Source organism: Rana temporaria, chromosome 2 (genome assembly GCF_905171775.1).
Source record: "Rana temporaria chromosome 2, aRanTem1.1, whole genome shotgun sequence".
Taxonomy (NCBI): Eukaryota; Metazoa; Chordata; class Amphibia; order Anura; family Ranidae; genus Rana; species Rana temporaria.
In genome coordinates this window covers 314,046,775-314,071,479 of record NC_053490.1, presented here as the reverse complement: position 1 = coordinate 314,071,479, position 24,705 = coordinate 314,046,775, and the positions used below count along the sequence as shown (strand labels likewise).

Here is a 24,705-nt window from a genome sequence, read left to right as displayed (position 1 = left end):
GCAATGGCAGACATTGTTGCAGTACTGATGTTCTAGACAAGAAATTACTTCCTTAATGGTTAATGCTTAAATGGCTTTAGTATGTTTTTAAACTGACTTGCTCCTCCACTATGTAGTAAATCTCTTCTTGGCATCTGCCAGGATCATCCCTCCTTGATTTTTATGTCACCTCCTACCGTAATTTCTGTTGCCATTTCTCAACGGATGTCTTCAGTGGGGCCTGGATCTACCTGTGTAGTGTTTACTTTTCCTCTCTGTTGGTGGGCATATATTGGGCATGAACTGAAAGAAACACAATTCAAACTCTAGGCGACTTCTTGTATAGAAACTCTGTGGGGAGTGTTTGACACACAGCTGCTAGAGCCTAGTCTTCCAACCTGTAGATGAAATACTATCTTAAAATGAAGGATCAGCAAACGAGTAAGTTAAAGGGGTTGTAAAGGAAAAATGTTTTTTTCATAATAAGCATCCTTTACCTGCAGACATTCCTCTTTTTTTCACTTCCTCATTGTTCCTTTTTGCTCAGAAGTCACTCTATTTCTTCTCTGTTCTGTTCACTTCCTGGTTGTCTGATTTTTACTGACCAACGTGCTCACCCCCTCCTGGAAACTACATCTGTGCGGCAGGATGCTCTCTATGTGTTAGAGACTTCAAGGAGGTGTGAATTACTGGGCGTGCTGCAATTCATACTGGGAAATGTAGTTCTTACATGAACGAGCGATGCAAACCAGGAAGTGAATGAGAGAACAGTAACTAAAATGCCGGAGGTGATATAGATGAAGGAATATAATAGGTATTTACTCGTTTTTTAACAGAATCATTACACGATTCTGTCTGTCTACCTTGCAGACATTAATTTTAGGCAAATTTTTTTTTTTTCCTTTAGTGACCCTTTAAGTTACATTACACATTTCTGGCTGGTAAACAATGAGTATTCACTGCATACAATGTATTTCCCTTTTTCAACGTGGCTAAACAAATGACTTTCTGATGGTTAACTTTTACCTATGATTTTCTGCAGTTCTACACACAGTTCCTTTCTGCTTTAAAATAAATGATGAAGAATATTATGATTATTATTTACTATGATGCAGTAATCGTCATAGCCAGGCATGACCCTACTATTTTATTGCAGTGTCCTATACTTTTCACTTGTTTTGTTCTGTACATAACACTTGTAATGCATTTTTAGCCATATGCAGTAGTATTGGATCTAGATTGGAAGCAAGTCGCAGGTAATTCTTTACTGTCTCAAGTCATTTATGTGAGCACTGAGAAAAATCGGACCGTGCCAAATAAGCCTTTTCATGGTATAGTGAAAATGAATGGAACAGTGCACAGTATGTCTCAGATTTCTCCTTTCTGTTTTTAGACAGAAGAGGCTGGAAAAAGTGATGGAAGATGAAGGCCTTCGGGATGAAGAGGTAAAGAAAACGATATACCTGCAGTAATTGAATTAATTATAAATAAACATCTCTGGATCAAATGACTATCTCCTTCACTTCTGATAAAATCTTTGTAACATGCACACTGCTGAACTAGAAGATCTGCCCACCTGCTCCTTTTATTGGTTGAAAGAAAAAGTAGAAATTCCTTTACATCTCATGCGGAATAAAATACCTGTATGAGTACCCTCAGATGAAAGCTGCCAAGGTAAAACCCCAGGCCCCATACCATTTCTGGGACAGTGAATGCAATTCATACTGAGCGACACACATTTTACTTCTGCAAAACAATACAACATTTTATTGTCAAAAGTCAAATAATTTGGGTAAGAACCATCTTGGCTTTGTATGCTCATCGGCAAACAAAGCTGAGGCATATCGTTGTTGAAAAGAAAAATCTTGTGCATGATGGGTTTGACTAAAAATGTAAAGGCTTGTGAGTTCAGACTTAAGGCACTCCTCGCCACCTTGCATGCCACATAACTTTTTTTGGGGGGGGAGTGGGGGCTTCGTTAGGAGTGGGACTTCCTGCCCATTGCCTGTCCACTCCGAGAGTGCCGTGCGATTCGCGCATGTGCAGTGCGTGCCCGGCTGTGAAGCCGAATGCTGTCACGGCCTGGTGCCCAGAGTAGCAATGGAGGCATCGGTGGAGAGGAGCGACGCTCTGGGCAGCCGCATCGTTGGACCGTGGAACAGGTAAGTGTCTGTTTATTAAAAGTCAGCAGCTACACTTTTTGTAGCTGTTGACTTTTAATAAACATAAAAAGCCTGGAACGCTGCTTTAATGCGCTAGTAAAGTCCATTTTTTTTTTATTTAATTTTTTTAAATTTGTACTTACAGGTAAGCCTATGATAAGTCTTATTTTCCTAAAGTGCTCTGTTTAGGAGGCACTTACATTTTTAGCAGCCGTTGACATGGCTGGCGGATGTGCACTTTACTGTCGCTTTAATACTAAACATCTACATTGTACACCTAGAAAAGCTGGATTTTTGTTTTATAATAATGAAGGTGCCACATCCCTTCTATAGAGGGAAATTTAGTATTGGTACATATGGGACCTTTAAGGCATCAGAAGCACAAATATATGTAAAAATATCAAATTTTTATTACAAACATCAATAAAAACAGAAAACCTTAAGTCTGCATTCACACCTCAGCGTATCGTTTTCAGGCAGAAAGTCGTGCGATTTTTGCCGCGCTTTTGTACAGGTCAAAAGGTCACCAATGTAAAAAGTAGAAAAAAACACCTGTAATCTGCTAAAAGAAAAGCTCCTGTACTTTTTAAAAAAGATGGGTGTTTTGCTTCAGGCAACAGAACGCTCAGATGTGAACAGGGGCTATTGAAATGAATGGGATTTGTCTTGTTGAGCTTTTTTTTTTAGAGCTGAGGCTTATAGCAGAAAAACTCCCAAAAATGCCTAGATGTGTACGGAGCCTAAAATTCAATGACTTGCCTCTTCCTCAAAGGTTTATGCCACTCTAATAATAGATAAGATTCTGTCTACGTCTTTAATCTCATGCAATACAAGGTTGTCCCCACATTATGTCAAATTTTGACAGAAGTCCACATGTGGAAACCCAAAACGTTTCAATAATCATATTCAGGGCTGTAGTAGTGGTCTGTATAATAAGGATTTAGTATACACATGAAACCAGACTATCTGTAAAAAGCAAGGTTCCAAAGAATTGCCACCAGGGTCCAACAAGGTAGACAGGCGTAAGATACAAGGATCAACAGAAGTCCCCTCTCAAATCAAACACTAATGCTGTAACAGGCCCACAACTCCTAGTAACGTTATAAAAAGGACCATCTAGAGTGGTAAGTAGTCACAGATAGTCCCTGTCAAAAATGGTGATTGACAACATTGCTAAAAATGCTAAATGTTTGGGCCCATTTGAACCTCTTGCAAATATGTGAAAATCCAATTTATTTTAAGATCGTAGAATTACTGTAACAGTTTGATTTATTTTTTAAAGATCCTCAACAGTTTGATCTAGTTTTATATCTTGGGCTCAACAGTTCGATCTATTTTTAAATCCTCAACGGTTTGATACATTTTTAGATCCTCAATGGTGTGATCTATTTTTAGATCCTGGGTTCAACTGTTTGAACTATGTTTAGATCCCCAACCGTTTGATCTAGTTTTTAGATCCTGGGCTCAACTGACTAAAGGGGCACTAACGCTGGTATCCGGCAATGAAACTTGAGTTTAAAAAAAAGTTCTTGTTATGAAATTTTTTTAATATAGAATTCATGAAGTGATAGGGTGGAAGTGATTGGGATCAATCTATTCCTGGTATGATTATATTACTAGCGGAATTACTTGCATGCAAAAAAGGACAGACAAGGGTCTGAGAGTCCCGATGAATGTTTCCTTATATTGAGCTGATAACACCGTTCCTTACCTGTACCAAAATTCTGAGCAGTTATCGGCCCTGCCTGAGTTTCCTTCAGAACACCTCCACCTTTTGGGGATTAAGAGGGAAAGTGTTCTGTAGTCAGGAGCAGGGCCCTCCCAGCCCTTTTTTTTTTTTTACTGTTTTTTTTTTTTATTGAATCACATTGTTGCTGTACTGTATATTGTAAGTGCTGTGCAAACTGTCGGTGCTATATAAATCTTGTATAATGATAATAATCCAGCACTGGAGTATTACAACACTACCTTGGATTTCAGAGCAGCAAAAGCAAACCTCAAATACATCCATAAGCGTTCTCTAGGTACATTTGTGTTTGTTAGTGATTTGACAACAAAAATGTCTTTAATTTTTATAAATAATGCAAAAATGTGTTGTCACTCAGACCACATCAGTAAAGTTTTGTCAAATCAAGTTCAATATAGCAGCCTATCAATTTCAATTCTATAAGAGCCCTTTCACACTGATAGCGCCTGGGTGTCAGCGGTAAACTGCTATTTTTAGCATTGCTTTACCATAGGTTTTGAGGTGCTTTTCGGCCACTAGCGGGGGCGCTTTTAACCCCTGCTAGTGGCCGAAGAAGGGTTTAAAGCGCGAGCTCCACCCTATTTAAGACATGAGCTCATTATTACTGCTGCCTGTCACACAAGTTAAAATGGAAGTTTTTTTTTAATCGGTACAGTTCCTTTGTTTAGACATCGCTTCCTGTCTGCACAAGCTGCGGGTATTTTGCGGGGTAGTGCGTCACTTCCCGTACCCACAGTGTGCCCTGGGAGCTTTCAGTATTCATTGCAGAGCCTTGCTATGAAGTATCACAGTATTTCTGAAACCCGGAAGTGACGCGATCACATAAACAAACTGTGGAGGGCGTTACAAGTGAGCATGCGCGGGATCGCATTCATGGCAACAAGGAAGTGGCTGCTTGTCGGTGCCTCGGCAGCTAAAGTGCTTGAAAAACACCTTCGGTGTGAAAGGGGTCTTAAACGATAATTCCTATTTTGCATATTGATATATATTTTTTTTTTTATCAAAACTTCTTCTTTTTTTTTAATATATATACAGAAAAAAATGAGGAGATCAGCACATGCCCGAAAAGAAACAGAATTTCTTCGGCTAAAAAGGACGCGGTTGGGACTAGAGGATTTTGAATCTTTGAAAGTAATTGGAAGAGGAGCTTTTGGAGAGGTAAGACTAGTTAGTTAACCCTTCCAAGCCCTGCTAAAAAGTTTGTGGTGTTGTCTGTGTTCCTGTTGGGACATTATCCCTCAGTTCCTCTCCCAGTTGGTAAAGGTCACTAGATATGAAGTTTGAAATGTGCGAACAGGCAGCAATAAATACTATTTTGTGACACACTAATGCATAGCCAAAAAAAATAAAAAAAATGAATTGTCCTCTTGCATTAAAGCTATGCTGTCTTCCATTAAGAAAATAATTGGACCTCCGTCAAAAATAACAAACGATTACTTATTCTGCTGCCTGTGCCATAGCCCTTTGTTCTATTACAGATCTATGGTGCCTGATGAATTTTCAGCATCTGATACTTCTGGGTGTGTCAAATGCCTGATTCTTCTCCTGTGCTTTTTCATCCCCTTGCCCCTTCATCACTACAGGACAACAGTAATGATGTAGTGGCTGACAGCAGGAATTGGTGTGCAGCTGGGACCATGCACAAGTTTTTTCCAGTCACCGTGCCTCTCTTATCGAAGTGAAGATCAGTAGCGAGGACGGTTAGGGGTCGACCGATATCGTTTTTTTTTCAGGGCTAATTCCGATTTGTCGGCCGTCTTTCAAGACGATATCCGATGCCGATATTTTGTACGTCACCGTCGCCTACCACCAGCTGTAGCATGTCGCTTGCTACTGCCACCCATATGCAGCGTGTCACCTGCCACAGCAGTGATGCGAGGCGGGCAGTGAGAGATGTCATCTCTCTGCTGCCTGCCGCACCGCTGACTGAGATTGGCAGAGACTGCAGCGAGCGTTGTGCACACATATACCGGTACATGTACACACACATGTACATTTTGTTTTATGAGTTTTGGACAGAGTGGGGAGAGATAAAATGTATGTTGCTTTCTTGGCCATCATTCAGGAGATATATCCTGACTTCCTGTGTGGTCACCATGTGGGAAGGAAAGAGAACATGGACATCGGGGACAAAAAAAGCAGTCTTTTAGTACAATAGGGAAGAGTTTGAAAAGTTGTTTGACTTTGGCTGTAGCTGTATAATACTCCAAAAAAAATTAAAAATCCCTGTTTTTTCCATTAGGTTCGGCTAGTTCAAAAGAAAGACACTGGCCATGTATATGCAATGAAAATTTTGCGTAAGGCAGACATGCTTGAGAAAGAACAGGTAACCTTCTGATTTATGTATATTAAAAACTCTTCTCTCTTTACATTTGGAAAGTATATTTTTTTATGTTGCCATTAAATATAGACAATGTGCTTACTGGAAATTCTGTTTCTTGTCAAATAGAAAAGCAAATGTTTGTTATTGCATCTTGTTCATTAATGTGTGTAGTTTCTCAACCTTATGTTGAGTATTTAAATGCCTTTCCTACCTTTAAAAAACTGGTTATTCTTAAAGTGATTAAGGCTGAAGGTTTTTAATCCCTTTCGATCTAGTGATGTGCACGAGAGTCTTGGCTGTCCTTTGGACTCCATCTCATCATTGGCTGAGACAGCAGCGGGGGCCATTTGGCTTGCACTGCTGTGATTAACAGCAGAGCTTGGGAGCAAGCAGGCAGGGGAGCGGGAGCCAGAAGCGCCGACAGGGGACCTGAGAAAAAGATTTGGGCTGCTCTGATAAAAACCATTGCCCAGAGCAGATAAATATAACATAACATGTTTATATTTTTTATATATATTAAAAGCCAAGCCAAACCTTATTCCACCATTTTTTTCACCCACATGTGTTCACACTGGTATAGAAAATGTTCTACCTTGTAATGTATACATGCATATAGTATTATCGCAATGATTGGTGAAAATTGGTGCACAGATTTTCCACAATGTTTGCTGGACAACAATCGAAGCACCAACAGATTGAGGGTAGCTGTCACTGGGGGGCAGGTCAACTGAGCATTGTGGACTGGGATGTGTAGTGTGCATAGAGCAGTGCACAGGACCACAATGAACGTGCACTGCTCATGCCAAATTAACAGAAGGGAGGAGGAAAATGAGAGGTTACGGAAGACATTCTATGGAGGCAGAAAAAGGAACACAGTAAGGAACAGTTTACAGGGCCATTAAAGTGGGAGTTCACCGTAAAAATTGTTTTTAACCTTAGATTGATGCTCATTTTGTCTAGGGGAATCGGCTATTTTTTTTTAAATCGAACCTGTACTTCCCGTTTTAGAGCGCGATCTTCTCCGCTGCTTCCGGGTATGGTCTTCGGGACTGGGCGTTCCTATTTTGATTGACAGTCTTCCGAAAGGCTTCCGACGGTCGCATCCATCGCGTCACGAGTAGCCGAAAGAAGCCGAACGTCGGTGCGGCTCTTTACGGCGCCTGCGCACCGACGTTCGACTACTTTTGGAAAATCGTGACGCGATGGATGCGACCGTCGGAAGCCTGTCAATCAAAATAGGAACGCCCAGTCTCGCAGCCCATACCCGGAAGCGGCGGAGAAGATCGCTCTATAAAAAGGTAAGTACAGCTTCGATTTTAAAAAAAACTAGCCGATTCCCCTAGACAAAATGAGCATCAATCTAAGGTTAAAAATTGTAATTTCCGGATGAAACTCCACTTTAAGTGTTGGATATGTATGGATTATTCTTTAATGCCAATTATCCGGGGTAAGTCTTTAATAGGACAATGCTTAATAAACCAGCATATAATTTGCTGTAAACTGCAAATGTATAATATATATTTCTCCTAGGGGGGTATCTTACCAGGGTCCTTGACCTTGAAATATTATTTGGAGTTGTATCTTCTGCGTTGGTGTATCCACTTTTTAGGAAGGTAGCCCCATTGCAGTAGAAACTATGAAATATGTATGAAACTTGACACAGGGGAGTCCAGTTATAGGTCAATACTCCATTCTCACAGTTGTGCATTCCTAAATTGCAGGCCAGACCATTTATGATGAAACTATGACGGGGCCTTCTCAGAAGTCCTTTGAAAAATCTGAGCTAATTAAGGTTTATGAAGCCTCTGCGTATCTTCTAAGTTGATTCTTGCTTTGTGTTGAATGCGCCGACTTCCAGTACAGACAGGAGATTTTAATCAGACTATCTTGTTACTGACTTTCAAATTTTGGAGAAATTATGGTGGCATTACGCTCAGCGCCAATTCTGCTCTCCCCACACAGTTTTTTTTTTCAGTTTCTCATTGCGACAACTGATTGTCAGAGTACCCTTGGTACAATTACAGTATGCATTTCCTGATAGCTATCAAAAATAGGTGTAGCTTTTGAGGTGAATTTTGTACTCCTCTTATAGTGTGTACACGTCAACGGAGATCTATTGGACAAGAATATATTTTTTTCTATTCTTTTTGGGGGGGGAATTAAAATAAAGTTGCTGTGCCACTTTTCTACCATCAATTGCTCTTGTTGTTTTGTTGCGCCTGATTCAAAAAACATCCCTTGACCGTTTTGTTTCTGACAGCGATTTGTGCACCAAATTCAGGTAGTTCTAGTTGTTTCCATTTCTACATTGGGGTGCAACACCTGCACCAACTTCAAAATAAAGTCTGACAGTTTGTATCCTATGAAGGTGGAGCTAATTAAAGCAGTAATAAACTGCGGTATTGGGGGGAAATCCTTGCAATTACATAATGTGCTAGTTTGCATTGCATACTAGCACATTATGAAATACTTACCTTAGAACTAAGGCCTCCACCAATGACAGGGCTTCCATGTTCACCCGGTCTTCCATCTGGGTTTGTGGGATTTGACAGCTTAAATGGCTGAGCGGTGATGACATCACTCATGCGACACAGTGCATAACCGTGCCATTCCTTCAAATTGCATGCGCCAGTGAGATCCCGTGCACCTTTAGGAGATATTCATTTTACCTACAGGTAAGCTTGTAATAAATCCAAAATGAGGGTTTACTACCACTTTAAGAACCATTTTCTTTTGGCATAGACAGATTTTGCAAAAACACTAATAGTTGCTGAAAATGGCCACTTAGGTTTTATTTTTGCGCTGCCTTGTTGAGGAAGGAAGCTAGAATTAACTGGTTTGATATGTTATTTTATCAGTTACACAATAAAAAGAAATTATTTAGTAAATTTATTTTTTGCTTCTAGGTTGGACACATTCGTGCAGAAAGAGATATTTTGGTAGAAGCAGACAGTCTATGGGTCGTAAAAATGTTTTATAGCTTTCAAGACAAGTTGAACCTTTACCTGATCATGGAGTTCCTACCTGGAGGTACTTTGGTTACATAATCATAGTTAACTGTTAAATAATAATAATGTGTGTGTGTGTATATATATATATATATAATTTTGTAAATTCAGGCTATATATCAAGGAAAACTGAAATTGTGTAGCCTTGTATTTGCATGTTTGGCGAGTAAGTTTGGTTATTGAATCGGTAAAAAGAAAAAATGAATAGACTTTAAAGGACCATGCCAATCAGAACTTTGTATTTCTTTTTCCAAAGTTTTGGGTTGCATGGAAATATCTTGGGTTAGGTGTACATCACCATTTGTTGTCCTTTTGATGTATTTATCCTATCATCTTTCGTGCTGCTTGGGGAAAGAAGTGAAAGGATTTCTCCAATGGGGACAGATGACAACGAAAGCAGGTTTTATTTAGTAGGGTTAGGAAGAGTTGGAACCTTTGTCAGGGTTTTGATGTCCTGTAAGGAGGACTTTGTCTCTTTCCGTTTGAGAAGTAAAGGAGGGATTGCAACATCTTCCCTGTATAAGTTTTAACATTCTATCACTAGAGAAAAAGTAGTCTAGACCTGTGCTTTTATTGACATTAAAAAAAAAGTTTTAAAAATCACAACTGCACATGTTAAAGGCGTTCTCTAAGCTAAAACTTTTAACCCCCGCTGTGCCCGGGCTGTAAAACTATACAAAATAAACTTTCACTTACCTGCCTACGATCCCCCGTTGTTCCGTTATCGCCGCCCGTGCTCCGGTTCCTGTCAGCTTCCTCTTCCTGCGGGTCGGTGACTCACTGTGCGCTCAGCCTATCAGCGGCCGCGGCGGGACATTGCTGCGGCCGCTGATAGGCTGAGCGCACGGTGAGTCACCGACCCGCAGGAAGAGGAAGCTGACAGGAACCGGAGCACGGGCGGCGATAACGGAACAACGGGGGATCGTAGGCAGGTAAGTGAAAGTTTATTATGTATAGTTTTACAGCCCGGGCACAGCGGGGGTTAAAAGTTTTAGCTTAGAGAACTCCTTTAACTATTCTTTGAATAAGCCAATGAAAATGTGAATTCAAATTTTGTATTTTTTTATTTTAATATATATATATATATATATATATATATATATATATATATATATATATATATATATATATATATATATATATATATATATATATATATATATATATATACATATACATATATATATATATATATATATACATATACATATATATATATATATATATATATATACATATACATATACATATATACATACAATGTATTTTTGGCCTTAAAGTTAATGTAATGTTCTTCTCATAATAGGTGATATGATGACCTTGCTGATGAAAAAAGATACTTTGACTGAAGAGGAAACCCAATTTTACATTGCTGAAACTGTACTTGCAATTGATTCAATCCACCAGCTCGGTTTTATACATAGGGATATCAAGCCAGATAACCTCTTACTTGATAGCAAGGTAATTTCTATACTCTATAGTCCTAGATTTTTGTCACTGAGATAAACAGTAAAGGTCATAATCGCCAAAATCGCATATGATTTTCTGTTGCAGCATCAAAAGAATGTCTCTTAATTCTTACTTCAATTTTAATTGTTATTGCATAAATATAGTGTCGCTTGATGTTGAAATAATGCTTTGCATGCAAAAACAGTACATCAATGCAAATTCATACATTTCAATGTAGTGGTTTGGCAAGCTTTTTGTTGCTGTGCTTTTATATTTTTGTAAATGAAAAAAGTCTAATGGGCTTACTAAGACTTTGGTAAGAAGATATTGGACCTCATAAGCAGTTAGTGTTGATGGGGGAATCCCCTGTGTTGAGCTATTGTGTTCTCTGGGTGGGTGTGGGGAGGAGCCCCTCTGGAGTAAGCCCCATCCACTGGCCAATACTCTTTCCTATAAGTACTGGTCATGGCTACTTGTGATCTTTAGTAACAGAGAAATAAAAATCAGAGGTTATACAGAAGATAGTTTTTTGGCTAATTGCGTGCAGTTCTTGTTCTTGAATTTTGGTTCAGTACCAGGATACTTCTACAAATAATATTGCATTCCCCACTGCACCTGCAACTTTGTCATATTTAATGTACAACACCTTACTCTCCTTGAAGCCCATTATAATTACGTTTGTGTTTTTCATTTAGTTGTCTGAATAATTTTGTTTTAACTTTTAGCAAAGTTATATATTTTGTTCCTGTTTTCTTTGCTTACAAATATACTTTTTTTTAGATTGTATTCTCTAGTCGTACAGTATATAGTTATAATCTTTAGTGATCATTATTTTTTGTTTTTTTAGGGACATGTAAAACTATCAGACTTTGGATTATGTACAGGACTTAAGAAGGCCCATCGGACAGATTTTTACAGAAATCTGAACCACAGCCTGCCGAATGACTTCAGTAAGTACGGTTTGTTTTTGTAGTGGTAATGTCATTTCATTTTTTTTTGTAATCCTGACAGTCCCATTAGTAACTCTCCCCGTTCAGTCTATTCATTTTAACAGATTTGTTTTTACAACTAGAATTGTGTAGCCCAACAAAGCCATTTATATTTACATAAATACTTATTTTACCAGCTTTTTTTCATGTTTGTTTCTTGACAAGCAGAGTACATCCCTAGAAAGAGGCATTAATACTTTGTTATATGTTAACCACTTGCCTACTGGGCACTTTTACCCCCTTCCTGCCCAGGACAATTTTCATATTTCAGTGCTGTCGCACTTGGAATGACAGTTGTGTGGTCATGCAACACTAAACCCATATAAAATCGTTATCGTTTTTTTTTTAGACAGAACTTTCTTTTGGTGGTATTAAATCGCCACTAGGTTTGTTTTTTGCGAAAAAAAAAAAAAAAGCTTTTCTTAGTTTCTGTTATAACATTTTGAGGAGAAGTAATTTTTTATCCTGCACTGATGGGCTGATTTTTATAAATACACGTGTGTGTGTGTGTGTGTGTGTGTGTGTGTGTGTGTGTGTGTGTGTGTGTGTGTGTGTGTATGTATATAAGGGTCATAAAAGTCATATACTTTTAGTTATACTTTAATATTAAGGTTTTAGTATTACTAGCTGCACACATTTATATGCTTTACTGTTGTTTTTTGTAAGTATTTTGAGATTTGTAGATTGGCCACTAGAGGGAGAAAAACTGAGTGTTGAAATCGAATGTCTACCAGACAGGGAGTGCAATGTTTTCTGTGAGTCTAACTACTCACTTGGAAGAGTAAAATAGAACTGCAAAAGCAGAAAAGTAGAGCTTGCATATGTTATGAGCAAATACAAATGCTCTGTGTGTGTGTGTGTGTGTTTATATATATATATATATATATATATATATATATATATATATATATATATATATATATATATATATATATATATATATATATATATATACATTTTTTATATAGACTGTACATTGCATATTCCACCCGTATTTAGGGTGGAACACGTATCAAGTTCTAGCTGCTTTAGCCTCTCTTGAAAAACTCTGGATTGCTGTTGTACTCTGCCAACTGTCAGTATAGCTGGAAGTGCTCTGGGGTCTCAGATCACAGTCTACAATCGTAGTACAGGCATCCACATTAAAGCTCTGTTTCCACTAATGCCACTTTTTGACACATAAAGTTGCATGAAATGTCACAGCCCATTGATTTCAATGGCAACCATTACCATCTATGCAACTTTCACAGCCCAATATTTTTAATGGTACATTTTCCCTTCTATGCCACTTTGAAAAAGTACTTGCAATGCTTTGGCGCAACTTTTGATTCAACTTTTATCCAGAGTGTGTAAAGTTGGATCAAAGTTGCATCAGTCACACTTCAAAGTTGCACTCTAGCCTTAGGCTACGTTTCCACCAGTGCGACTAAGCGTGCAGCTTTGATCCAACTTTACACTCTGGATCAAAGTCGCATCAAAGTAGTGCAGGCACCTTTTCAAAGTCGCTTATGTTCAAAGGTGCATAGATGGGAACGTTTGCCACTGAAATCAATGAGCTGTGACTTGTGATGTGACTGTGTCCAAAGTCTCATCACAAGTCGCACTAGTGGAAACGGAGCCTTAAACCTCATTACTCACATGTAGCTCCCTCAGCTGGGCGTGTGCCACACTGTTCACACAGTGCCACACCATGCACACGGTGCCATGCAGAAACCAACCTTGTGGTTGTACACTGTAGAAAATCTACAGCATGTTGCATTTTAATCTATCTTGCAGTTTCTAACAAACAGAACATGCTTCCAAAGCCTGCCCCCTCTATCTCTCCAAAACAAATCAATGAAGACAGGAGATCTGTCTGTCTAAAAAAGGTGGGGGAGGGGCTGGGCAAGACCGGGGCGGTTAGAATGAACAGTGGGCATGCCTGTGTAGAAGAGGACGACAATGTTTCCAGGAAATGAGAGGCTCCCATACAGAATTCAGAAGTAAGGTTGTCCCTGAAGAACAGGAAGAAGCAGATTGTCTGTCTGGCTTTGATTGACAATCAGCTATACAGAAAATGAATAATGTCAAAGATATTTCACATATAATAATATAATTTTTTTTAACTTTGCATGTTGTATTTTACACATTTCCATTCTGTGTTACTGAACTGGCAAATTTCACTAGAAGTGAATGCATAAAATTACATGTTTAACAAGTTTGTACCCTTATCCACTTAAGGACCACCGCATGTACATATACGTCCACAATATGGCACGTACAGGCACATGGGCGTATAGGTACGTCCTCGCCTATTAGCGGGTGGGGGGTCCGATCGGGACCCCCCCCGCTACATGCGGTGGTCGGGTCCGCTCGGGGAGCGATCCGGGACCACGGCGCGGCTATTTGTTTATAGCCGCTCCGTCGCGATCGCTCCCCGGAGCTGAAGAACGAGGAGAGCCGTGTGTAAACACGGCTTCCCCGTCCTTCACTATGGCGGCGCATCGATCGCGTCATTCCCTTTATAGGGAAGACACGATCGATGACGTCATTCCTACAGCCACACCCCCAAACAGTTGTAAACACATACTAGGTGCACCCTAACTCCTACAGCGCCCCCTGTGGTTAACTCCCAAACTGCAACTGTCATTTTCACAATAAAGAATGCAATTTAAATGCATTTTTTGCTGTGAAAATGACAATGGTCCCAAAAATGTGTCAAAATTGTCCGAAGTGTCCGCCATAATGTCGCAGTCACGAAAAAAATTGCTGATCGCCGCCATTAGTAGTAAAAAAAAAATAAAAAAAAAAAATGCAATAAAACTATCCCCTATTTTGTAAACACTATAAATTTTGCGCAAACCAATCGATAAACGCTTATTGCGATTTTTTTTTTACTAAAAATAGGTAGAAGAATACGTATCGGCCTAAACTGAGGAAAAAAAATGTTTTTATATATGTTTTTGGGGGATATTTATTACAGCAAAAAGTAAAAAATATTGCTTTTTTTTCAAAATTGTCGCTCTATTTTTGTTTATAGCGCAAAAACTAAAAACCGCAGATGTGATCAAATACCACCAAAAGAAAGCTCTATTTGTGGGGAAAAAAGGACGCCAATTTTGTTTGGGAGCCACGTCGCACGACCGCGCAATTGTCTGTTAAAGCGACGCAGTCCCGAACTGTAAAAACACCTTGGGTCTTTAGGCTGCATATTGGTCCGGGGCTTAAGTGGTTATTTAGCAATATAATTTTTATGATCATTGCAGATTTTCAAAATATGAATTCGAAGAGAAAAGCCGAGACGTGGAAGAGAACTAGACGGCAATTGGTATGTTGACTCCAATGTCAAATCAAATTTAGAAAACTGCTCCCTTTTTTTTATTTCCTAATTTTGAACACCTATGAAACTGATCTAGTGTAAATGTACTTTAAAATGTTTTGTCTTCTAAAGTAAAATTTTGTTACAGGTCTGCCGCCGCCCTTTCTTAGAGAAAGTTTTGGCCTTCAAAATGGCCAGTGTCAAAAATATATAGGATTGTTACTGAGCAACTTGACAAATGCTTGGAAATGGGGTCCTTTTCACATGACTGTTTCGATTAGGTCCACCTGTCGTCAGTTTTTCAGGTGGACCTGATTGGACGATCCATTCATCCCTATGGTCTGGCAAGTATGTCCGATTTACACCGGCCCCCCTCCAATCCGATCTGCTAAAAAAAAAACATAAGGGGATCTGTCCTCTGTGTGGGTGAATCGAGGGTACGCACAGTGGCCTGTCTTTACTTTTTAAATATTTTATATATCTGATGCCAGCAGCTTCCATCTTGGTGGCAATCATGTCTATTTAATCTAATTTACCTTTTTATTTTTTTTGTATTTTAGGCATTCTCTACTGTGGGTACTCCAGATTATATAGCACCAGAGGTGTTCTTGCAAACTGGCTATAATAAATTGTGTGATTGGTGGTCACTAGGAGTCATAATGTATGAGATGCTGATCGGTAAGACATCTTCAGATTTCTTACATTGTAATTGTCTTACTTTTCTCCCAGAGCTTTTTTGTCATGTTCCCCTTCATACTTGCAAACATATTTTCATGTATAGTAATATCAGCAACCTAGTGAAAGGGAGATTGTGATATTAAGGTGGGATTACCTTCAGATTATAGTACACACATTTAATTGGTTCAGGATGAATACGAATCTGGTGAAACATGACTGAACATATTGGAGAACAAATGTAATATTTATTGTTTGTGCTTGCGTCACTCTTCTTTTTTTCCCTCCTGTTTACCCTTATGATTGAAAGTAACATTTTGGGTTGTTCCCAAAAAAGTAATAGAGAGGAAATCTTCCAATGGGCACCCTAGTTCTGGTAACCTGGGGGTCCCCAAAGAATTCTCTTAATTTGTAGAGATTTTTTCCTCACTTCCTGTTTGGCTATGGGACAGGAAGTGAAGGGAAATCTCCGCAATCAGTCAATGTTCAAACAATATTCTGTAAGGTATAAACTACAGAGCTGTCAGCCCTGTCCAGAACATGTTGGCAATGTCAGCTTCCATATTGTTTCTTGACTAGTCCATTTTTTGCCAGTATTTTTAGTGATCCTGTCTAAAATGAATGCTTATTTTTCACAACTTTATATAGTCAACAGTTGATTAATATGGGGTTTGTTTGTCTCTAAATTGGTGATATTAAAGAGGAACTGCAGTCGGCTCACATAATTTGTAATAAAAACATCTTTGCCATTCTGAGGCTTCCCTCCAGCCACTTTGCAGGTTTTTTTTATATATACAGTACTGCAGGGTTTGACAAACCCCAGGTCGCATTGGCGCCTAGAATTAGCAGCCTGGCTCCTTAGACTGCGGCAGATGTCTTGTCCCCATGCAGCTCCCTAGACTAAGATGCGTCGCGCCGGCCGGCAATTGAGCGCGGCTTGCTGGAGTGAGATGCACCGCTCGCTCCGTTAACTGAGGGTATTCCCTTACACTGGCAGGGGATATTGCGCCCTCTTCTGGTAGCCAGATCTCACAGAGCGGTACTGATTGGAGCATTGCATGTCATATGACCAGAAGCATGTCTCCAACAGGATGTGTCTGCATACAGTGTGCAACGAGGAGTGCAAGTGGGGCCGCCGTCAGGGGTGTACAGTCCATCGTTGCGGCAATGAAGCGCTCTGTGACAGGTGCTGCAGTGCTTATCACAGCAGCACACCTAGCCGATGGAGCCAGGAAGGCACCTCTATTCTGACCAGGGGACGGGATGTACTTGAGGGCCCAGGGTAAGTGGAGGGGGGTACACTTGCCCCCCGATCACCAGTGCAGTGTGCTGAGGGGGGCGGAGCTCACTGTAGCTACTGGCCGGTATGTCTGCTCACATTACAGGGAGGAGGTGAGATTAGTTTTTTTTTTTTTTGTTGTAGTAAAGTCTCTTTGGAAGAAAGGCTGCCAAAGTTTCTGTAGGATTTGACTAGGTATTGCATTGATAAGGAGACATAGGATGAAGAGACTGCCAGTTTGGGAGATATCTGTCACACTTGCTCACAGCCCTAGCTATATAAACATCTCCAACCACTCTGTTCATATAATGTGAAGGTAATTTATGGACAGGGAGTGTGGGGCAGCTGGTTGGAATATCTTCAGTTACATTTACACGCCCCCTCCCCCTCAAAGATGAAAACAGTTTTCCAGAAAAAATGTTTTTTTCTTTTTCATTAAAATGTATTTTCATTTTCAGTTTGCACTGTCTCCCTGCCATGCCACAGCTGCCACACAGCTGAAGGCCCCTTTCACATGGGCTGTCCGATCAGGTTTGTCTTCAGTTTTTCATGCGGACCCGATTAGACCCTCCAGTCTCCTCTATGGAGCGGTGGATGTCCACTGACACCCGTCGCCATCCGAGCCTGTCCACCACAAACAGATGGATGGTGGTCCTATTTTCCGGATCAGATGACATCAGATGAAAACGGACAGGCGGTCCGATTCCATCCGATTGCCCCATACAGAAGAGCGTGATTGTGTCCAAGTTCGCTCTGCATAGTGGAGAGGACACAGACCTGTCATCCGCCTGCTCAGCAGGTATTGGCGGAGATCCCCCACTGAACAAGCTGATTCCGCTAGGTGGACGTGCCAGTGTAAAAGGGGCCTAAAGTCATAAAAAAACAATTGCGATACACATTACATATCGGCACGCAAAACTGGCTCCTAACTTTTTTATCTGGCTCCTAGATTCAAAACAAATTTGTCAAGCCCTGCAGTACTGTGATTCCGTACTTGCCAAATATGCAACGGAAATCTCCCTCCACTAAGTCTTGACTGCATCCGTTTTACCTGTGGGCAGCTGAAGCTGCTGCCTGTTCACTTCCTGGATTTACACAGAGGCACATCTCCAGCTCTGCAGCTCTGATTGGTCCACCTAGGACTCATCCCCCCTACCTTGCTGGCAAACTCTCACAAGAGTAAGAGAGAGAGCTGTACATGATGTCATAAGCCTAGGCTAATGACCAGACTAGAAACAGGAAGTGGGCTGTATAAGGTATTTACTGGCAGAAAAAAATGTTTTACTATCCAAAGTTAAAACAACAAGCGCAGAAGATTTAATATATGGAAAGATGAAAAAATTACTGAAGTTCTGCTTTAAAAAGTCTGTCATCGGGTAACCCTTTTCTGGCTACTTTCCAGTATTGAATGTTTGAAATTGGCACTTACTGATGCTGCACTTCCTATAGCCATTGCTTATATCGTTTGTCAGGAAAAGCCCTGTAGTTTTATTCACCTGCTGATGCCTTTAGTAGTGTCAGAGGCTTTATGTAGTAGGCCCCATACTCGCCCTCATGTTACCACGCTACTTGTGAAACTTTCAGCTCCTGAAGCTGTATGTGGGAGATTGCCTACACATGATTAGTGACAGTAGAGCATTATGATGCATGATACAGGCAGACAAAACTCAGCCTGTTCCCAACACTCACTTTCAAGAGCTGGAGGCATATTAGACAGAAGCCTGACACCTTGGTGGACCAGGAGGGAAGGAGCAGTGCAGGTTCGAAAGTGTCGGCGTGAAGAAAATGACTTTGCCGTTACTGACGCAAGGTGTAAAGAATTGCTTTACAAAGTCAGGGTCAGTGCTAACTGTAAGCAAAAAAGTTTCTTTATGACATGGGGGGGGGGGGGGGGGAGTTGCTAAAACTAGTGCACACAAAATCTTGTGCAGCTGTACAAAGTAACCAATCGGCTGCTAGGTTTTATTGTCGAACCTTAATTGAAGAAGTTGAAGTTAGAGGCTGGTTACCATGCACAGCTCCCCTTGATTTTGCCAGCTTCAGTTTTAGTAAATCCACCTTACTGTCTCTTTAAATTTTCAATATAGACCAGTATAATAGATAAACCAGTAGCCAATTGTACCTGAATTTTTTTATCTACCGCCTCCTAAAATAAGATTGTGTACAGGAAACTGAATTTTTTTTTGATGGTGTGGCGTAGCAGCAGGAATAGATGCTTGCTAGAGCTGCACGATTAATCGTTAATCAAGATCGCGATTATACCCCCCCCTGTGATCTTAAAGCATTTTCCTGATTCTATGCAGAGTTCTCTGCTCAAGCCGACAGCTGTCAAAAAAACAGGTAGTCTGCCAAGTTTCACAACATTCTGCTGAGCTAACTATAAACATTGTAACGTTTTGTTCTTTAGATCAAGGGAATGAACTAAATGAGGGAAGTTTAGCCACTTAAAGCAGAGCTCCACCGTAAAAAAAAATATTAAAAGCTACAAATACCGCAGCTACTGACTTCTAATATTAAGACACTTACCTGTCCTGGAGTCCAGCAACGTCTGCAGCCAGAGGACGAGCGATCGCTCGTCCATCTGCTGCTCCCACCGCCATCCTCGGTGTGGAAATCAGGAAGTGAAGCGCTCCAGATTCACTGCCCGATTCCCTGCGGCGCGAGTCGCGCAGCGCCGTACTCACTGGTCCCCGCTGTGTTATGGGAGCCGAGTGTTTCCCAGAACACAACGGGCGGGGGCGGGAAGTGACGCACTACCCGCAGACTCCCTGCAGTGAGGACTCCTGGAAGTGGGTGCAAATACCTGTCTCTGAAAGGTTTCAAATGTGACACCGGAGAGGGGGAGGGTTCCGATGAGTGGAAGTTCCACTTTAGTGTGGAGCTCCGCTTTACACCTTTCACAGCGTTTTAGCGTTAAAAATAGCACTATTAAAACACTCTCCATGCATCTCAATGGACCCTTTCACACTGAGTCCTGCAAGCAGCATCTTTGGAGCAGCCTTTGGGCGCTGAAAAAAACGCTCCAAAAACGCCCCTCTCCATTGAAATGAATTGAAAGCGCTGTAAAAACGCCTTACCCTTTCACACTGAGGCACTGCAATAACGCCCTAAAACGTTAGGGTCTTCGGTGCTTTACCAGCACATTGGGATTGCAGATCAGGCTTCGCTCGAAAAACACTCAAAAAACTCCCCAGTGTAAAAGGGGCTTTAAAGACTAAGCCTTTTTTGTTGGTTTTAGGTTAAAATCATTTATTTGTTTTGCTAGAAAATTACTTGGAACCCCTAAACATATGTATTTTTTATTTTTTTTAGCAGAGACCCTGGAGAATAAAATGGTGGTTTAATAAAAAAAAAAAAAAAAGAAACCGTAAAGTTAGTCCAACTTTTTTGTATAATGTAAAAGATTGATATTATGCTGCGAGAATCGGGAGAGAATTTTTATTCTAAGAAAAAATTGATAATTTTTTTCCCAGAATCGTGCAGCTCTAATGCTTGCCCTGCTGCCACAATCTGATTCTGGCAATAATCTTTCATATTCTGGCATCTGTATACCCTAGCTGGGTACTACTTCCCCTGCCACACTTTTTGACATACCAGAGATGGAAAAGATCAGTAAGAATCTCCCATTTGTTGCTGCGGATAAACTGGCCCGCTTTCAACACTCAAAATAGCAGTGCTCTGCCCCACGTGTAGACTTACTTCAGTGCCCACAATCCTATTCAGATGAACTTTGACCCTGGGGTATACAATCCCAATGTACCATCAGCAACTGATTTAACTACCTCCTCTGAAGTAAGATTGTGTACAGGTAACTGAAATAAATTAATTGAAGGTGTGGGCTAGCAGCAGGAATGGATGCTTGCTGATATCAATCTGGAGTCCTGCTGCCATCACCTGATTCTGTCAGTAATCCTGCATATACTGGCACCTGTATATACCAGCTGGACATGCATTCCTCTGCTACACTTCTGGACCTATCGGAGATGATAAAGATGGGTCAGAATCGCCAGTCTCTCACTGCTTCCCGAGCACCTCAAATGGCAACATAGCCCACCTCTCTGCCCCACATGCAGACTCTGACAGCAATAATGTGATTCCTGTTCAGATGAAATTGGGCCCCCAGTTGCACAGTCCCGTTACCCTGTGTGTGAGCTCCATGTGTCCATGTTGATCTCCCCCTGCTGAAACAGGATGTTCAAACCTTGCAGGAGTACAGTAATGAGGCAGAGGGTCATGTTGACACCCTTTCCCCTGTACTAGTGGATGGCCTCTAAAGGGTATCCAGCAACCTACAAATGTAAATTTAATGATCTTAAAAATTGTTCCAAAAGGAACAATTTCTGCTTTGTCAGCTTTCCTGAAAAATCTGAAAAATGTTCTTGAAAAATGGCTGTGTAAAGCAATCATTGGTTTTATGGTATTTCCTGATTTTGTGTTTGAACATGCACACCACCAAGACCTTCGGGGGAAAATCCTAGGTCCATCAAAAATGAATTTCAGAGATAAAGTTGCTATCCATTGAGCCGTGTGTTGTGCAGGAGAGCTCCTCTTTAATGGCAACCACCTCAATCTTTGTAAATTATGCAATAGTTGTGCTACCTCAAACCATATGTCAAATATCAATCTGTGCCAAAAAAAATAATTAATACTTGAGATACTGCTGCTATTTCTGTTGTGCAAGCACAGCCTACTTCTTTAAATCACCATAAGATAACTGTGTTGCCCCCTACACTATGAATTGTGGCATTGTATATATTGTATAAAGTGCAACAGTAGGTGATGGCAGGTGCTAGCAGTTCATAAAAGTGCTGCAATCCTCGTACGCCATACGGACCTGGCAGATAAAGCGTTAATACGTAAAAATGCAGTCCTCGTTTTTCACACCTGGATTTGGGGATCCTCTGCCATTCCTCCTTGCAGATCCTCTCCAGTTCTGTCAGGTTGGATGTTAAACGTTGGTGGACAGACATTTTTAGGTCTCTCCAGAGGTGCTCAATTGGGTTTAAGTCAGGGCCATTCAAGAACAGTCAGAGTTGTTGTGAAGCCGCTCCTTCTTCGTTATTTTAGCTGTGTGCTTAGGGTCATTGTCTCGTTGGAAGGTAAACCTTCGGCCCAGTCTGAGGTCCTGAGCACTCTGAAGAAGGTTTTCGTCCAGGATATCTCTGTACTTGGCCGCATTCATCTTTCCCTTGATTGCAGCCAGTCGTCCTGTCCCTGCAGCTGAAAAACACCCCTACAGCATGATGCTGCCACCACCATGCTTCACTGTTGGGACTGTATTGGACAGGTGATGAGCAATGCCTGGTTTTCTCCACACATACCGCTTAGAACTTTTTGGCCTCAATTCTATCTTGGTCTCATCAGACCAGAGAATCTTATTTCTCACCATCTTGGAGTCCTTCAGGTGTTTTTTTTTTTTTTTTTAAGCAAACTCCATGCAGGCTTTCATGTGTCGGGCCACTCTGCCATAAACCCCCGACTGGTGGAGAGCTGCAGTGATGGTTGACTTTCTACAATGTTCTCACATCTCCCGACTGCATCTCTGGAGCTCAGCCACAGTGATCTTTGGGTTCTTCTTTACCTCTCTCACCAAGGCTCATCTCCCCCGATAGCTCAGTTTGGCCGGACAACCAGCTCTAGGAAGGGTTCTGGTCGTCCCAAACGTCTTCCATTTAAGGATTATGGAGGCCACTGTGCTCTTAGGAACCTTAAATGCAGCAGACATTTTGTTGTAACCTTGGCCAGATCTGTGCCTTGCCACAATTCTGTCTCTGAGATCTTCAGGCAGTTCCTTTGACCTCATGATTCTCATTTGCTCTGACATGCACTGTGAGCTGTAAGGTCTTATATGGACAGGTGTGTGACTTTCTTAATCAAGTCTAATCAGTATAATCAAATACAGACTCAGATGAAGGTGTAGAACCATCTCAAGGATGATCAGAAGAAATGGACAGCACCTGAGTTATAGGAGTGTCACAGCAAAGGGTCTGAATACTTGGGACCATGTGATATTTCAGTTTTTCTTTTTTAATAAAACTGCAAAAATGTCAACAATTCTGTGTTTTTCTGTCAATATGTTGTGTACATTGAGGAAAAAATGAACTTAAATGATTTTAGCAAATTGCAGCAATATAACAGAGTGAAAAATGTAAGGGGGTCTAAATACTTTCCGTACACACTGTACATGGGTAGAATGTTTACGATTTTACAGCATTCCTATGACTATTCCGAGTGCCTTGTGGTAGTCTGCACACAGAATGTGAGCACTCTTGTGGAATGCCTAAATATTTTAATGAAAGCTGTTGGTTTAAAAGATTGAAAATTACGTTTTTTTGAAAAAACATATCAAAGGTTACTTATTTAGTGGTTGGGTTTACATCACCATTAACTACTGTAATTGCACTGCATGCATTTTTTTAGTGTCTACTTGTACTATGGAGAGTATGTATGTTGCTGTTGTTGACCTTCCTTTAAAAATATAAGTTGCCTGGTTGTCATGTTTTTCCAATCATTAATGTGGAAGTCTGTGATTTCACTTGCCACACTGTTATGTATCACTGACTCAAAGTATTGGAGCCAGGAATAGACTAGAATTTGGAAAAGCAGGCTTACTTTATATACTCATTACTGACCAGCCTACCAAACTCAATTGTTTGAACTGTTACAATTGTTATTTACAGTTTCACTGTATATCTTGGATCTCTATTAAATTTGTTGTATTCTGCGCTTACATGACTCCTTTTTTATTTCTAAAGGATATCCTCCGTTTTGCTCTGAGACTCCCCAAGAGACCTATAAGAAAGTTATGAACTGGAAAGAGACACTTACATTTCCTCCAGAGGTTCCCATATCAGAAAAAGCAAAGGACCTTATCTTACGGTAACTGATACTAGGAAGCCATGACTGTTACTTGCCTGTATTTCCATATTTAATTTGATTGGTAACATAATCTTATTCCCTTTTTGTGTATTTATTCTCAGGAGTGAGTTTGATATTTTCACATTGTAAATGCTAAATTAAACATAATTTACTAATTCGTTAGAGGTATGTGTCATTTATCACTGCATAGTGTGTGTGATGAAACTAAAAGTACATAAAGCTCCAATCCAAACAGCCAAAGATTACACTTACAGTGGAACCTCCTGTGTTGTATGGGAGGGGAGGGCTGTTGGTGGGGCAGCATTGCAAGTGGATTTTTGTGTTTTTAGTCTTGCTTGGTCCACTTGCTGAGAAATGTCATGCTCTCCTGTTCCTCCATGGATAATTGGCAAGTAGGACTACTTGTAGGGGCTGCAGCAGAAATTTAGAAGCTCTCAATAGTTTAGCCACTTAAGCCCCGGACCAATACTATATGCAGCTAAATGCCCAGAGGTGTTTTTACAATTTGGCACTGCGCTGCTTTAACTGGTAATTGCACGGTCATGCAATGTTGTACCGAAACGAAATTTGCGTCCTTTTCTTCCCACAAATAGAGCTTTCTTTTGGTGATATTTGATCACCTCTGCGGTTTTTATTTTTTGTGCTATAAACAAAAATAGAGCGACAATTTTGAAAAAAATGCAATATGTTTTACTTTTTTCTATAATAAATATCCCCCAAAAATATATAAAAAAAAAAACATTTTTTTTCCTCAGTTTAGGCCGATACGTATTCTTCTACATATTTTTGGTAAAAAAAATCGCAATAAGCGTTTATCGGTTGGTTTGCGCAAAATTTATAGCGTTTACAAAATAGGGGATAGTTTTTATTGCATTTTTATTTATTTATTTTTGTTTTAAATACTAATGGCGGTGATG

At 40.4% G+C, this 24,705-nt stretch overlaps 1 protein-coding gene across 3 annotated transcripts in view; it reads left to right on the top strand.

Annotated features, from left to right (window-relative positions):
• Nucleotides 1-24,705, top strand: part of STK38 (serine/threonine kinase 38) — a 60,125-nt gene that overhangs the window by 18,955 nt on the left and 16,465 nt on the right. For all 3 annotated transcript variants that reach the window (XM_040337412.1, XM_040337410.1, XM_040337411.1), the window contains exons 4-12: nt 1,373-1,424; nt 4,924-5,046; nt 6,131-6,214; nt 9,118-9,241; nt 10,526-10,680; nt 11,516-11,618; nt 14,903-14,964; nt 15,516-15,633; nt 23,665-23,788. In XM_040337412.1, the coding sequence (XP_040193346.1) occupies nt 1,373-1,424; nt 4,924-5,046; nt 6,131-6,214; nt 9,118-9,241; nt 10,526-10,680; nt 11,516-11,618; nt 14,903-14,964; nt 15,516-15,633; nt 23,665-23,788 (945 nt within the window). The remainder of the gene's footprint in view (nt 1-1,372; nt 1,425-4,923; nt 5,047-6,130; nt 6,215-9,117; nt 9,242-10,525; nt 10,681-11,515; nt 11,619-14,902; nt 14,965-15,515; nt 15,634-23,664; nt 23,789-24,705) is intronic.